Below are 18,394 nucleotides of genomic sequence, written 5' to 3' on the forward strand. Positions count from 1 at the left end.
AATTTTGCATGCATGTAGTTCTCCAAAAGAATATGTGCACCTCGAAGCCAGAACTTTGAATTTCAAATTTACTTTTTATTCATTCCATATTTCGTACAAATTCGACGATATTGATTAAGAAACTCAAAGAATTAAAAGCGAGCAGTGGTGATATTGCTCGAAAAAATTAATTTTTTTTTTGCAATACGCTAGACTGTTGCCATTCGACAAAATATTAAGTTGTAATCAACAAACTCGGCTATTGCTATTTAAAAGCAATGTATTGCCAGTGCCCGAAACAACATACTTTTATCTTCCAAATGCCATTTAGTAAAGAATTATTTATTAACATATTTAACTTTCAAATATAATCTGTCTACTGTAAATTCACTAACTAAGAGATTTACAAGGAACAAACGTGGTTTTTAATATTTTTTATATTTTTTAATCTGAGTGGTAGAAATAAAAATGCATTTAAATCAGGGGATATTTAACTAGAAATATTAAATATTTTTATGAAATCACTCTAGCTGTGCTCTCCATTTCTTTTACTAATTACCGACTGGGCCTGTAAAATGACACTAGCCGACTTTATTAAAAGCTTTATATTAATTATTTTAAGCAGCTTGTTGTGCGAGAGGCTAGTTATTTGAAAAGTGAACCGTACAACAGAAGTGATTGGACTCAAAAGTGAGGTTCGTGAATAGTAGCCCTTGTGCTTGGGCTGTAAAAGTGTGATATCGCTTAGCACTGTATCGGGAACTCTAAATATATGCCATTTCTAAAAATTGTATGAGTTTGATGTTGAATTTTATGTAGCGTAAGTGCTAAGAAAATTATGTTTAATAATAAAGTAAAAAGACAAAAAAGTAGTGTCAACAATTTCAAGGTCAACGAGAGCATGAAAAAATCATTTATTGCTAGATTGAAACCTGAATCTCTTCAGATTTTTTTATTTTTCTTTTATTTATTCACTGGCGTTACTGTAAGGGTTGATGCCAAAACTTCTGAGAGCAATTAAATTCTGATTAATTGATATCAAAATCTGTGTTGAATTTAAATAAAACTCTACAGTATTATACTTACATGTAGAGAATAAATTAATTGTCTTCTTGCACTTCTTACTTTCTTCCACATTTACGATTTAAAAACTTCATTTCTTGGTTTTAAAACCGACATGCATCTTCCAAGGTCCGGCTGTTGATTCGGTGTCTCGTCTCTGTTCAATTTCCTAACTATTAGACAGTTACGAACCCCGCTGGGAATAACCGCTGCTCTCGAAACTTTTGAGTGCAGAATATTTGCAGGATTTCCATTAGGTTAATGGAATCAATAAAGGAGTCGACCGAGCAAGTCGCAGAACGCCCTGTTGATTCCATGGATGGGTCCCAATTGGACAAGGATTTTTCTTTGAGAGATAGTTTGATTTTACCTAATTTTCTTTACCTTTTACTTGATTGAATTCTGGTTAAGAGACATTCACTTGAAAGGGTGGCCAATGAAGATATTTTGCGATATGTTTCAACATCACCGTGGTTTACTTGACATGATTGTTCATCGAATGTTTCACGATACCTAAAACAATTTTAAGCATTTTAATCTCTTATAATAATACAAGAGTGAAATGTTTTGTGGAATTCAATGACGTAAACAGTTGATTAGAATATTTGCATGTCTTTAAACAAAAAGTTATATTAAAACATTAATTTTAGTATAAAGACAGTCCGAGAAAAGGTATTCACAAAGCTATTTGAAACATAGATAATTATTACAATTATGCAATTACAATATTATTACCGTGAAAGATAACAGGATAATGCTTACTGGAATGAAGGAATGTTCAGTAATTTTTTTTGATAGGGGGGGTGGAGGAATATTTATAACTAAGCTGATTGAGGAATTATTAACTAAGGCTTCTTGGGAAACCTTAAATATATGCGTCAAAACATTCTCAGCTAAAGAACCTTCAGCTCCGATAATACTTCCTTACAACAGTTATTATCTGCCACATATCCATTTTGCGAACAAATCAGCACACGTACGGCTTCTTTCTCTGAGTCTCCAAATTTTGCCTCTGAAGATAATTGGAGTTAAAATTCTCTGATAAGGTATCTGGAACTTGAAAATAAAAAAAAAGTAAAAGGTAAAGAGGACAGATGAAAAATGTACAAATAAAAATTCATAGCAAGTGTTTTGGCTTTTTTTTGGGGGGGGGGATTTAATGTGAATAAAAGATTCAAGAAAAACGCTGATATTAAAAGGTCGAGGAGGAAAAATGAAACTTAATTACTTAAATTTATATTTCACTTCTTGAATCCCACTGGTCTTCAAAATATCTGAAGATAAGCACTAAAATAGTCATGCATGTATGTGGACAAACAGTTCACTGAACGAAGCCATATCTGGAAATACCAGTATTTTTATTCTATCGTAAATAATAAAACAACCCTCCCAACAAAAGTGTTTACCCGACATTTATTTTTGCAACCGTAGTTTGTACAAAATCAGGAATTCAAATGACGCAACTACTTTTGCCATTTTCAAATTAAAGAAAATCTTGATGTGGACACCGCATGGTTTCTTTGGACCACCTAATAAATTATACATAATTTTTGCTGCTTTTCATTCAAACTTAATTCCTTAATTTATTCTAATTCGCGATATAGCTTTGATAATATTCGGGAGGGGGTTGTTGATTTAACGCATATTCATTTAGGAATTTTAGGGCAACATTATTCTGCTTGAAAATTTAATTTCAAATCCTGCTCATCTTCTGGAGTGGAAGTTTGAATTCCAGTAAGCTTTCCTAGAGAGAGCTACACGCATTCAATAGATCTGAAATCTTTAAAACTCTCTAACATTATATATTTTCAAAAATATTGGCACTATTTATAAAGGGTTGCATTAAAGGCAAGAGAATTCATTAATGTTATAAACGGGAAAAGATGTCTTTCGAAATCAATTCATGTAACCTACCCTACCTCTGAGAGAAAAATTTCTTTCTAAGACAGGTGTGTTTGCGGCAAAGCAGACACATCACAGCTGTACCTTTCTCATGTCATTAACACAAGCACGCAACAGCGGTTGAGCGGAGTCGCTGAATACTAGTAGTTTGACCTAGGCTCGATTCTAGGGAAACGGGTGACTGCATGGGCGTTTTCGTGATTTGCTCGATATGTAACGCGAATACGAGAGAGTTTTCCTTAGAAAGTCCTCTTCCATCCCTTTCCTTAGTCAGAGATCCATCAAATGCTTTGCCATAATCAAATAAACTATCCTCACTCGGCTTATTTTCAAAATTAATGAACAATCCTAGAGCGAGAACAGTAAACTTCTGAGGAAGCTCGCATGTGCATTTTTGCGCTGAGTGAATACAAAAGAGAAATTTCAGAAGTAGCTGATCAATTTTCAAGACTTCTTGTTTAGATTTTTGGAGTAGGTTTAATTTGCTATGTAGTTTTCGTTTAAATTCTGAAAACAATTTTCTTAAAATTACTTGGTTACGAAGCTAAGGCTTACCATAACTCGGGCACTAACATAAACACGACGGGAATTTTGGATTGTTTTAGCAAATTTTAAGAGATTTTATATGATTTAACAAATATGCAAATGTCGTTTGAAACTGTAAATTTTGAATTTTTTTAAAATTTATATTATAATTTTAAAATTATTTTTATATTAAATTAATTTTATGCTGTTTTTATGCCATATTAATGTTATGCCATAATCAAATAAATCAGACCCAAACCATTAACACTTTAGAACCATTAGGTTATTTTGAAACAAAAGTACATGAAAAATGAGAACTGCCTTTGCCGGGACTCGACCTTTGATCGCCGAGATGTTAACCGTCACACCACGAAGGCATGCTGGAATGAGGGTTAAAATACCTTATATAGTCACCCTTTTAAAGGGTGACTAGGGATTAGGGGACCCAATCGTCAAATCTTGGTAGTGAAGAATCATCATCCACCGCCTTTTAGTTCGGGTGTCACTGTAGAGTCATTAGGATTTTTGAGGCAGAAGACGTGAAAAATATGTAATGCCCTCGCTGGGACTCGAACCTGGAGCTCTTGAATACGCGCCGAGTATGCTACCCGTTACACTACGAAGGCACACTGGAAGGAGGGAGAAAATACAACACGAACACATCACAGTGTTAGACCAGCTGCGAGAGAACTTTAATTTCAAAGATATTTTATAAACACTCCAAACAGTAAAATCAGAAATATTGTGAAGTACCTTTCAGGATAAAACCAAGGTATTGTGAACGATATCTGTTAAGACATAAGTCTTTAGTTTAGTGTATTAAATAATAATTCGTGAAATGTTTTGAAGAGATAGTATGAAAACCCAGCAGGATGCTTTACCAGATCAGTGGCATCGTGAGATTCTATGATCTAAAGCTCGTATTTGACTCCTCTATCAACTCTTATGAAAATTTTTAGTACTGGCTAGTAGAACTCTCTAGAAGTTCTTATGGAACTTCATAGGTAATTTTCTATCAAAATGTTTCTCTATAATATTTTAAGGACATTTGATAAAACTTTGACAGAGCTATAGGAATTTTGCTTTGCAAAATTATATAGAAATTTTATAAAGCCTTTATAGAATCGTATTCGTTAAAAATCTTCAGAATTTTCGACAGGATAGTTTTAATTCCTGGAATGAATGCTTTTAATTACTGTATATGTTTTCCAGATAAGAGAAGTGGTCTCTTAAATTTAAGCAGCTATGATTTAAAATATATTTATTTTATTTAAAATGTTTTCTAATGATAATGCTATTCAAATTTTTTATCAGAAAAAGGTCTCTATCTCTTCCGAAAGATTTTATTCTCTCACTTTTTCTATATTACAGTACATTTCAAATTTTAGTTTAAGAAATGCTATTAGAAAATGAAAAAATATCTCATTCTTAGTAATCCGTAATGAAAACTTTGGGGATTTTATAAAGCTTTCAAATACTCAAAAGCCTTTTAGGATCCCTTATGGAAAATTAAAAACGGGATTTTTTAGAATCCTTTAGAATTTAGTTTTCAATAAAATGGATCTACATTTTCCGTATAATTATATTAGTTGAGACAATCATAAGATTCTGCACGTGGGATTTATGGAAACTGTATAACGTTTCATGCAATCTCTTCACAAATCTGTATTGAATATCTACACATTATCTTTATAGAATCTCTTTACAAAACTCTGTAAACAGTGTATCTAAATGTTTGTAAAATTCTGTAGATGATCTCTAACCTAGGTTATAGAAAATTGGGTCATAATTTTAAAGAAGTTTAAAAGGGGTATCAGAAACCCCTATACCGACAATGTTAAATTTGCCATTTTCGATGTACCTTTTCTCAGAACCTGCTGTAGATACAAGCTTTAAATTTGTGTAATTAAAGTATACCTATCTGATTATACTGAAGTAAGCTTTTGAAACATTTTGAATTTTAGAGCAAATTACAGAATATTTTGTTAGGCATAGTAAAATTTAGCACTTTTCTCACACAAAAAAATTAAATAATTTTTTTTATAACTTTATTACGAAACGCTCATTTCAGTAAATATTAGGGAACCTAATAAATAAGCCATAAAAAGTTTAGATACCTGTGAGCAGTGGTTCCTGAGAAAAGGTACATCGAGTATAAAAACATCACATTTGGAGAAAAACGCGTTTTTATGTAACATTCCTCATTGATTAAAGCAGTAGATGACAAATTAAAACTAGATTTTTTACAGTTCTAATTTTCATAGAGATTAAAGAATGGTATTTTTAGAAAGATAAAAGCGTAGAGAATTTGAAAATGCAAAAATCCGAAATCACAATTTTTTGAAGATTTTAGGGTTCCAACAGCCCTTAAAACTTGATTCTTTTACAAAATTCTGTAAGACATTTTTGTAGGGGATCACAAGATAAAGTCCTAGTGTTTCATATGCTTATTCTTGTCCTGCCTCATCTAAAGAAACTCCGTTGTATATAATTATATAATTAATCCAATCAAATTAAAAAGAAGTTTGTCAGAATAGATTTTTTTATGAGTCAATAAATTGATATGAATATGAAAGGTCGACTATGCCAATAATTTACGTCCGTTTAGTTAAATAAAGATCCGTTTAATTAGATAATAATTTAGATACGTTTAATTTAATTCATGTTGTCCTTGACCCATTAAAAATTTACTCCCTTTATATCGAAATAACTGCCCGATTGATAAATTAATAGCGAATTAAGGAGGTAGAGGCATGAAAAGTGGTTTTGAATATATTGCCTTCTATTTTTATAAAATAAGATTTTGGTACTATGTACGTCGATTTATATGCATGTATGGAGTTATGGGGGGAGAAACGCATTTTAAGGTCTGAAAAAAGAAATTCGAAACTACAAGAGCTATTGAGAAACTTTAAAAATGAAAGCATTGTAACTTAAGCAAACATAAGCGTTGTATTATAGTGACTACTGGTAAAAAACACGGTGTGTCGTGAAAAACTGTTAGTGGAATATAATAACAAGCCACTATGACTGAAATGAAGATGGATGTATTATCCAGTTGTGTTGTCAACTTCAGCCTTGATTTTACCATCTTGTTTTAGAACTCTTTAATGCCATACAAGCAGTACAATAAAAAATTGCGCCTACCAACATTTTCAGGTTGTTTATACTTCATTCAATACATTAAATATCGAAACATTAAACAACTTTTTTTTTTTTTACTTTGCAGAAAGCGATAAAATGCAGTATGCAGTGGAGGAAAAATTAGAAGCTGAAATGATTGTGAAAAAGATCTCAAATTACTATCCAAAAATTCATGAATTGTGCCAGAGAATCATTAATGCCACTCATGAAGCAATAAACAACTTTAAAAATTAAATAACACGTAATAAATGCAAAATAAAAGTCAAATAAATATTAATTATACTCATATAATTCTATCATACTTAATAAATTATACATATTTAATAGTGATAGAAATTAGTGATAGAATAGGGGAAATATTTTATTTTTTTAAAAATAGAACAGTCATTTCGATACAAGTTATTCAAAGAGTACTATAATTTCGATACAGAGGGAATATTATTTTAGATACAAAACTAAAATTTAGAGACAGAACTTGGTGCAATACAAGTAAAATGGACTGTGAGTGGCTTCATATAGCCCAAATGGAAACTCGGACTATTTCATATTTTAATAGCACTGCACCATTTCTGTTGCTAAATTTTATTATTTTTGAATTAAGTATGAGATATTTGTATCCATAAGTCAGAACTTCCAGGCATTATAGCGTAAATGGTATACATTTGGAACATAAGAATTACATCTAAAAGCATTCTCATTCATGGCATAATCAAAGAATTTCAGGAAATAGACTTTTATTCAAATGTTATACATGGAAATTAAAAACTGTTGTTTTCTATTTCAGGATGAAGTATGAGCTCCGATTCAAAGTGTAACTTGCCGGATTTGAAACCAGTAAAGTTCTCCGGATCGCAGACATTAGCTCTAGGTACTTTGCCACCTGTCCAGTAAGTATTTGGCTCCTATTAAACGTATTCGACTTTCGACGCATTCATTGGCACTTACCTTTTTGACACATCTGCAAGCATGAAACAAACAGAGCCTCTTAGTTAGAAGCTTAATATTATCTTAAAAGTCTCCAAAAATCAGTTTTCGTGTATATCACCCAATGGTTTCGTTCTATTAACGCCCAAATGCATTTCTTCTGTTTGCTTGCATGACATCATTTCAGCATAATTTCTAATTGAATACAATAACAACAGCACCCTTATTAGGGATTATTACCTTAATACGATATCTTAATAGCTTACCTTAGTTCTTGGCCTTGTACTCAGAGTGTCATTATAATCAATATCTAATGTTATTTATACCGTTTGTAACAATACACTCAATATAGATAACATTAGATATTGTTGTAAATTTCATTACAGGGGGAAACGACGCAAGGAAAACAATGCAAGGAAAACAATGCAAGGAGAAAATAAAGTCATACAAAACACTGTGAGAGAAACAGAAACAATTAGAAAATATCGCAGTTTTAAAACATCGTGGTAACAAAGCGATTAAAAAAACTTCGCAACTTTGAAACATCCTCCTAGAAAATATCATGGTAAAAAATAAAGCAACTATAAAGAATTTTTTTTAAATTTCATTTTTACATTTCTGTTTCTAATGAAGATACTAAACCGTATGTAAAACGTCATGTTTCTGTAGGAAATCATGTATAATTCAAAATAACACAATTTAAAGTCATAAATTTCTCTGAGGGATTCTACTCAATGCCGCTGTTTTAAATTATTATAACGCAGATATCCCCAAAGCCAAAATATAACTTTGAATTGTTAATATTAATTTTGAACACTTTAATGTGATTGATGGTGCAACATAGTTATTTGAAAGCTTAAATGCAGCAATAGGAAAGATACTTTCATCCTGATAATTATGGTAAAAATTGTGCATATCACAAAGAAGATAACAAAAGAAGTTATTTGTATTGTTGTATTTACAGGGGTTGGACAAAAATATGGAAACACCTTTAAAAAAACATGTTTCTTTGCTTAATATGGTGTAGAAAACCCATTGGCATCCAAAACAGCTTGCAGTCTTCTCGGAATGGATAAATACAGTTCCTGTATGTTTGCCAAGGGAATATTATACCATTCTTTCTGCAAAACGGTGGCAAGTTCAGATAACGATGTTGGCGGTGGATAACGAGAACGCACTTTCCGTTCTAATGTAGACCACAAAGGTTCGATAATATTCAGGTCTGGTGACTGTGGTGGCCAGGGGAGATGGGACAACTCCTCCTCGTGCTCAGAAAACCAGTCCTGGACAATGTGAGCTGTGTGAACAGAGGCTTTGTCGTCTTGGAAGACACCATCATTATCGGGGAACAAAGTTTGTACCATGGGATGAACTTGTTCACATAAGTCTTGGCAGTCATGTGCCCTGACACAGTTATTATGGGGCTAGCAGAGAACCACGATATGGCTGCCCAAACCATAACAGAACCCCCGCCATGTTTCACTCTTGGCAACAAGCAGTCTGTATTATAGGCATGAGATGGCGTTCTCCAGACGTAAACTCGGCCAGAAGTGGGAAACAATGTGAAAGAAGACTCGTCAGACCATATTACTCGCTTCCACTGCTCTATAGTCCAGGCTTTATGACTTAAACACTACCTTTTCCTGTTACGGGCATTAGCATCACTGATGAGTGGCTTCTCAATTTCAGCACGGCCAGCAATTCCCTGTTTATGAAGCTCCCTTCTAATTGTTTTGGTATTCACAGGGTTCGGTAACACAACATTCATTTCGGCAATAACTTTTGCAGCTGTGGTCTTCTTATTTTTCGTCACAATTGCCCTTAATGATCGTCTGTCACGATCACTCAGGACACACTTTCGTCCGCGCTGTGATTTAGCAGATGATGTTTTTCCGCTTTTCAAATATGCGGAATAAATCTTCGATACAGTACCTCTTGAAACACTAAAAACCTCGGCTACCTTGCTTACGGAAGCACCTACCATACGTGCTCCAACAATTTGCCCACGTTCGAAGTCTGTTAACTCTGACATAATGCAATGACAACCTCACATAACAGTACTCCGACAACAACTGAACTGTTTAGCACATTTACGAAGTTGTATAGGTGGCGTCAGTAGTTAAAAACGCCAGCGCCACCTACATATTTCATTAAAATCAATCTTTCTTTTCAAACATGCATTTCACAAGGTGTTTCCATATTTTTGTCCATCCACTGTATTTGTTGTTTTAGCTGCTCGAGCGGCCAACCACATAAAATAGTTATCATAAAAAAGAAAGCGTATACAATGATTTTAATGTCAGCTTCTGCAATTTCAAAAGCATATTTAGTACTTTTAATTAGATATTTTACGATTTAAATGCATTTTTATTTAAATCAATTAAAATAAAAAGCAGAAAAATATTCTTAAGAAGTGCGTTAACAGCTTTTCAATTGCTTAGTTTGTTTTTGAAAATTAAATATCTTACGCTCAAATGAATGGCAATATGTTGGCGCGTGGAAGATAAAAGTATTTTATTTCAGGCACTGGCCACACACTGCATTTAACCAACCGACTTTGTTGATTAAGATTGATTGATTGATTGATTATCTTATACTTTGCTGAATGGCAATAACCTGCGTACTGAACATAAAAATGCTTTATATCGAACAGTGTTGACACTGTTCGCTTTGAAATCACGATTTCAAAATTATTAATAAAAATGCATTAAATTCGTACAGAATATTGAATAAAACAAAAATTCGGTAGTCTTAGAAAAAAAGATAAAATAAATTCGTTAAAAACAAAAACTAACTGGATATTCAAATTTAGGTGCACAGGTTGGGGTGGGCAAGTGTATTCAAAATTTGGTGGCTTTAGGCGCCGTCGTTTCTCCGCAGTGGAGGAAAGTACATATCTACATAACTATTCTTTATTATTTAATAGTAGAGATATGACTTCCATAGAGGTTTATTTCCAATATAAAGTTCTAGGATATAACTTAAAAAATTCTGCCATTGATAGAAAAACATTGATAGAAATGCCATTGATAGAAAAAATGTATTATTTGCTTAATGTACTCCATAATTCTTCTCACGTTTTTGATAATATCACTGAGGTGTTGCGAGGTAGGTATTTAAATACAAGAGGATTAATATACTATGTAACTGAAATTGTTTTCATGAAATATAAATTTTGAATTTTCGAATAAATTTCTCTTCCCGTTTTATATTAACCTTATTAATGTTTCGTGGAATAATTTATAGGTTTTTTTTAATAAGATAATAACTTTTTAAGTCTTACTATTTTATCCGGAAGTTTATCTATTATTTTCTACGATTTTTGTTTCATGTTATTTAACAGCTGTAGAATTTTTAAATTGAAAATAAATTCACATTACATATTATTTTTTAATATAAAAATATTATTTATCGATGTTTTATCTGCTTACGATTGCGGTTTTACTATTATCTCTTAAATTATCTATCCAAATTTAAATAGCACTGAGGAGCAAATTGTTTTGAAATTACATTCCCATGCCTCGTATTGTTTATATAAACGCATTTATTAATAGCGTATTTAATATTCATTGCAAATGCTAATTCTTCACAAATTTCGCAATAATAAGTTTAAAAAGCATTTTAACCGAGTAACAAGAAATTTTAATAAAGCTGTGTTTCTATTAACTTGTTTAAAACCACGTGAACACGCCGAGTTACATGCAAATGGCAGTCTGGCTGGGCCGATAAAAACAGAAGCAAAAAAACAGGAAAGATTTTCAGCGAAGAGGCTTCAAATAGACTATACAGGGGACATTTTCATAATGGTCCCTTATCTTTGTACAAATCAACCGCTATTTAAAAAAAAGAAAAAAGAACAGAAATCTTTATTTCGGTGCCGCATCGTTAGCGAACGTCACAAGCTGGACACCAGTTTCTTGCCTGAAATAGATCGTCGGCACCCTTATGCCAATCCGGCATTTTTCAAAAAGTTGCGCGTTACTTTATACAGCTCCGATTTTCGTTTCCGTTACTGATTAATTATTTGAGTAGGCAATGAAGTAAATCTTCAGCATGTTAATGAAAAATGCTCAATTTTTATAAAGCTGTCCGCAATTTTATAAACAAAATTTATTTTCACCGAAAAGACAAACAGCTATATAGATAAGGAGTAAAAAGAATATATATATTAACCTAATCCTTTGTACTTCCTTGTATGAAGTAAAAAGGAAGCATGGCAATCGCGAAAAGTTTCAGGCATCATATCTCAACGAAAATATCCATTTTGATTGCTATCGAATGCAATTTAACGATGTTTTTGCGTGATATCTGTACGTAAGGACAGAATAAAAGATTCTTCTTCTCCAAAAAAATTATAAAACTGATTTAAAATGAATTCTGAAGAGAATTTTTCGTGGCCTCTGTACGTACGTATCTCGCATAACTCAAAACCGAGTAGCCTCAGAAGGTTGAAATTTTGTATATAGGACCGCTATAACATGTAGATGTGCACCTCGTATTTGGTTGCTATTGGCCGCATGAAATGTATATAAATGTACGTATATATCTATCCACTCTGTTACCCGGCTCTGTGATCTCAATTTCTTTACTCTTATATGTTTGTAAATTGTACATTTTTTGCTTTAAAAATGATTGAATTATGTTGTTCTTATCTTCCGGTTAAGGTTTTTATGTCTTTAGTAAATCTGCATGCAATATTTTTAGAGTTATCAACAATTTAAAAGTTGTTTAAGTGCGGCTAAGCTTAATTATTTTTGCGATGGCGGCCATGTTTACTTACATTTGAAACTAATAACGGATTTGTTGCCTATCCAGAGAAACTGAGCTTCCCAACAACAAAGATAACGCCTTCTTTTATTATTGCGAATTAAATCATGCTTAATCCATTCTGGAATTTATTCGAGGGAATAAGTGTTTAAGATTTTTAAAATAGATATTTTGAGTTTTTATCTATTTTTGCCTTGTCGGGAAGTGAGAACTAAACTAATTGAATGAAAAATACTGAATCATCTGTGAAAAACTGTTTCATTTTTGCTTTGTTTTCTTAATTTCTTTTATACATCGTTTTAGATTTATTATAATATTTGAATAGAACATGTGATAACGATTAGATAATTCTTCAGATGATATAAATTTTGTGCATTCAGAATTATAATATGAACGAAATGTAACGCTGTTAAGTGAACCTGGCGTCAGAGTGTCGCTATGGTAAACAAATATAGTGAATTTTAAAGAGTGCATTTATTCTTTTGTTGTTTATGCGTTGTCGACGAAGTATCCAATATGTTTAAATGAAATGCAAGAAAAAATGCATATAATTTAATATTCCGTACAAGGAAGTTATGTCATGTACATATCAGATTTTTTTATTTTGAATGAATATGCACCATAAGTAAATTATTTTATCTTTAATCATTAAATCTTCAGTATTCTGTCAACTATATTTTTAATATGTTTTGTTTAATACTTTAAATATCCTATTCAACATTCTTTTGGCTATCAAATAGCATATCGATTTCAAATATAAAACAGAATTTTTACAGTTGGTAATGAATTGTTTCGATTCCACTCCCTTCATTTAATGTTTTCTTTTTTCTAGTGTTTTCTCATTTTTTAGCATTGACATCTACGAGCTCTCCAGAAAATTTAAAGTTGCAAATTAATTTTCAATTCAAATAAATATGCATAATTGTAAAACAAAACAAAAAAATGTCCGCTTATTGTTTCACTCGTCAGCAAAAATTGTTTCACGGCACAGCCCATATATGTCAAACCACTGTTCAAATTTAAGCAGTGTTTAAAATATGCCTTTCCATGGAAAAGGGTCAGCTATTTCTATCAAGGAACGTAGATATGCACCTTTATGAAAAACGCGGGATGGACATGAGGAGCCAACGATCTGTTTGAAATGAGAATATAATTTTCAATTTGTGAACATTCCTTTAAGACGGCGACAGCTTTGTGAAGATTTCTTGTCTTTTAGAAGATCGGTCAGCTTGCATAAGGCCAGCTTGTGCCGTTATGCCGGGGCACTGTTATGAAGCAGTTTCCCTACACAAGGGCTTCAGGTGGCCGCTCCATTTAATTCTTTGTATTTCCATCTTCGTAACTGAAGTCTCTGGCTACGAATAGCATTGATCTAATTCTACAGAAGTCTGAGTTGCATTTAAGAACTGCCAGCACTTATCTCGCTTTTAAACAACTTCAACCTTCTGGACTGAGTGAATTATGACAAACACCAAGAAAAGTTGCGACTTAACTGTTAGAGGAACGTAAAAATAACTCTCACTAAAACTTGTTCTTTTCTTTAATATAAAAGTTTTTTTCTTAGAATTTCGAAGTTGGCTTTTTCAAAAGAAAAAAAAATATTGTTTAGCGTTTTGTTCTGTAAAGAAATAAGCTATTAAAATCAATCGAATACCTTTTACAGATATGGAATCATCTCCGAGAAGCTGCGACAGAGTTCTTCGAAGAACTTCCAGTGTACCGTGTTCTGCCCCGGGAAGAAATGTCGCTACGAGGGCGCTGGTTACTGGCAGAAGGAGGACATGCCGATCATGGGCATTTTCTCCACATGGTGAGTGAATTCAAAATCTTTCCAACTTTCATCATTTTCTTTAATATATAATGATTGAACTGATACTGTCTTTTTACATTCTCAGTTAATGTGTGTTGATTTTGAAGTTATGTAAAGGGATTTAAAATGTCAGTTTTAGATTTTTAGCCCACTTAAAGTAGTAAGCGGCTTATTATTATAAACAGAAAGCTAGCGAAATCAAGTTATGATTTTCAATATCACAGTGCCCATAGCCAAATTGAAATTTCAAGATCTGTCCTGAATTGGCGAAAAATCGTTAAAATCCGTTAAATCGAGATTATTCATTAAAGTGGAAAACATTGCAATAGAGAGGATTTTATACACATTGTGCAGTAAAGTATAAATTTGTATCCTCATATCAGCTAAAAAGGAGCTCAGAAAATTGAATTAAGGAAAGATTATTTTATACTCAAAGAACCACTGGAGTGGTTGCGACTGCTAATTATCTGGGCTCGATTCCAGGCGAAAGGGCTGATAGTGTGGTTGGTTTTTCTAGTTCTTCTCGTGTGCATATGAATCACTTTCAATTAGAAAATACTCATCAAAGGTATCCATCTTCTTAGTTTTGCCGAGTTCAAATAATTAAAATGACTTGAATACGGCATAACCCAATCTTTAGGCCGTACACAAATAATTCAAAGTATGACGCTGAAGTTATAAAATATATCTTTAAATGTTATCTTGCAATAAGTTTTGAAGTCTACATTTATTCTGGAGAATTTGCAGATATCTTAATAATTTTTTGAAATATGTAACGTGTAGGTCTTCAATTTCATATTCCATAAGAAATTTAGTTTCTGATAACCTTTAGAGCCGCAACAACGAACACGATTTACTGTTTCTTTCCGATATTAAAACATAAAAAATACTGTTTGGTTTCTTTGTCATTGTATGGCTGGATAACAAGGGATAGAACACTCTTGATAGATCCATTTTAACACTTTATTGCCTGTTTGCATGACTTATACGTAAAGGAATATTTACAAAGATTAATACAATATATATAAATTTTGTGCATTCTAAGTTATAATATGAACGAAAGGTAACGCTGTTAAGTGAACCTGGCGTCAGAGTGTCGCTATGGTAAACAAATATAGTGAATTTTAAAGAGTGCATTTATTCTTTTGTTATAATTGTTTCTTTTGTTATAATATTCTTTTGTTTATTCCAATATAATTTAAAGACACAGCTGTAGATTTATACGTTTCGTAACTCGAGTATTAACTCAATTACAAAATTAACCAGTCATATCGGCTGAAAACTAAACACAAGTGGGAACACCATAATCACACCAAATCTTTAATTAACTATCCGTTTCACCTGTTTGCTCTTCCCTGACAATGAGGAGGAAGCTGATTGCTGACCGCAAAGAGATACAGGGTAATCATCACGTTATTTCTAGAAGTGCATAAATCAATAACAGTAGCCACATAATCCGAAAATTGGCAGGTGTGAAAAATTTCGTTTCATTCTTCCACATTGTGTTTTTCACACTTCGCTCTGAAAGTGCGTAGATCACATATGATTAAAATTCGATTAAAATCTAGCTCTTTAAAATTAATTATTAGTAGCACTTGCTATAATTTCGTTCAATAAATATCTAACCAAATTTATAATACAAGAGACTTTTGAGTTTTAATGTCAAAGTTCAGATTTCGTTCCGAAAATCTTCAATATTGATCTGACTCATTATTTTCAATTTTGTTTTAATTGTTGAACTATTCACATATATTTATTTCACATATATTCACATATATTCACTTGCATAGTTAAGTCGTGGGGGAAGACAGTTTTCCCAAGTTATATGAAAGGAAATAATTCTTATTTGCATGTGAAGAAAGCTCGTGGGCAATTGATTCGTACTAATTTGATTCAATCTTTCAGACAAACTTGAATTTTGTAAGTACGCGGTGATTTTATAAGTACGAAATGACATATCATTGTTACTTCCATAAAATTTTCGAATTATATATTGAATGTCCAGCTTGTTTTAGGGACTTTTGATCATGCAACATCCAGTGAATGTTAAGAGAATTCCGTATCGGACGCTTAATTTGCTGCGAAATAGCAGCTTGCAAGATGGCGAATCATGGCGGCTGAGCGTTGAACAGTAGTGAAAGTTATTATATTTTTTGAAGAAACGAAGCGGTGGTGACACAAAAAGGACTTCTTGCACACAATATACTTGTAACAATACCATTCACAAATTGTGCCAGCAACGGGAAGCCAATGGCTTTGTGCTGGATAAGAATCGACGGTGCCCATCAATTGTCCGCACACAATGAAAAAGTTAACAATTGCTTTACACACTCAGATGTTCATACAAGATGGAGCCTACCCACGCACTGCAAATGTTGTTCTTGATTTCGTACATGAAACGTTTAATATGCATGTGATATCACATCGCTTTGCTAAACGTTGTGGAAGTGGGAGACAATGGCCTTAATAGAGCCCAGATATTAAACCATGTGATTTCTTTTTAAGGTACTTGCAACAAAGTCTCCAAACGTAGGTCAAGGCTCTTATCGTGCAGTTGTACAGTGTAATTTCGGAAAACATATGCCGGAGAGTTGTGACAGAAGCAAAGGTTCGTTTGCAAAAGGTTGTGAAACAAAATTCTGGATACAGTGAACACATTTTACGCTAAACTCCTTTTTCATGCTCTGAGAGTTAACTATACATTTCGATGATAAATAAATGTGTAAGAAAGCAAAGCAAAGGGCATTTTTGTAATCTTGTATTTGGTGATATGGGGTAAAATATTAATTAAACAGAGATTTTTACTTGAACATTGCGGAAAAAACAGAAAGTATCTGTTTAAGTAAAAAATACATCATTACATTTGTCTTCATTAAATCCCGCAATATGCGTTCATCCTAAGAAAAACTTAAAAAATTTCATTTGAAGTCACAGCTAAGCATTGAAATGTAGTTATACTCACGCTTACCGCACAAATTTATTATATACGGAACAGTTCAAAACCAACAGTACTGCAGTAAACCGTTCTATGACAGTGTCCACAATTAGCTCTTCTTTTCCATGCAGTTTCCTAATTTCTTTATTTGGAAAGAATGATTATTATTCAGAAATACAATGCTGTGGTACCTCTGTACTCGAGGGCATAGATGTATTCTACAATTATGAAAACCAAAATTAAATCAGCTAATGCTGTAAAAAAGGAAAAAGGTGAAATCGATTCCAAAAAACAGATCAGAGACATCAGAGAGATCAGAGAGTAGGATGAAAAATTGATTTCGATATGGATAGCTGAAAATCATTTATGTACATTATTTTATGCAGTTCTTGATTTATGTAAAGTGTATATTTTACCCACCCCATTTGTATTTTAGTCATAAACAGTGTTATAGAAATAAAAATGCAATTTTTATTATAAAAACAGATCAATTATTCCCCCTTTATTTCCTACTAGAAAAGTTCCTTTGGTATACTTCCAGTTTGGTATATGAAGAAATTGAAGGATAAGTTTTATTAACGTGAAGTATGACTGAACAATTAAGAAGACAACTCTAGTTACTGGCAAAAACAGGAAACCTCTATGTTTGAAAGGAGTATGAAATTTTCTTCTAACTTTCCATGACAACAAGAGCTCATGAATCAAAATTAGTATTTTTAATGATTTTCTTTTTAAATGGAACAGCGAAATGAAAAACGAAAAAAAAAAAAAAAAAAAAAAGCAGCTATGCAACACACACATCTCTTTCTAAAAAACCTTAGTGTCTCTTCCTGCAACATCTAATATTCAGCCATTAGTTTTACACTACTCTAAAAGTTTCCAAATGTGATTCCAAAAAAGATGTTTAATAAGTGATGAATAGAATTTAATTTTCTGAAAATGCAAGTACTTCGAATTAGGTAAGTAAGTCGATATCTCTGCTAGAGGCTATTCGCATTACAGTCAACAGTCAGTGCAATAACTGAAAATTGTTTAAAAACTGTTTTCGAAAATGTGTCTTTTACATGAAAGAAACCTCATAGTATTTTCAACCTATAGTTAATGTTTCTTGTTATCAATGATGGAAGTTTCGGGGGTTCAGTTTTGGAATATTCGTGACTTGACAGCAATATTGAGACAAGGTGCACAAAGTATTAAAAGAACTGCAAAAATTGACAGCGAAAGTGATAACATGTCATCATCAAGTGAATCTAGAAAAGCACTACAAAATCTGAGAAAAATTATTGAACTGAAGAGTGCTGATGAAAAGAGCAATAAGCTGCTTTACGAAACTGGGAATACAACTG

The 18,394-nt window shown here is 32.5% G+C and overlaps 1 protein-coding gene across 1 annotated transcript in view; it reads left to right on the forward strand.

Moving 5' to 3' along the window:
- Positions 1-18,394, forward strand: part of LOC118200108 (protein tyrosine phosphatase domain-containing protein 1-like) — a 195,273-nt gene that overhangs the window by 129,712 nt on the left and 47,167 nt on the right. The window contains exons 3-4 of the mRNA XM_085824076.1: positions 7,397-7,499; positions 13,967-14,113. Of these exons, the coding sequence (XP_085680202.1) occupies positions 7,405-7,499; positions 13,967-14,113 (242 nt within the window). The 5' untranslated portion in view covers positions 7,397-7,404. The remainder of the gene's footprint in view (positions 1-7,396; positions 7,500-13,966; positions 14,114-18,394) is intronic.

This window comes from Stegodyphus dumicola, chromosome 9, assembly GCF_044657685.1.
Source record: "Stegodyphus dumicola isolate Sdum_Otavi_A_Nest chromosome 9, ASM4465768v1".
NCBI classification, from domain to species: Eukaryota; Metazoa; Arthropoda; class Arachnida; order Araneae; family Eresidae; genus Stegodyphus; species Stegodyphus dumicola.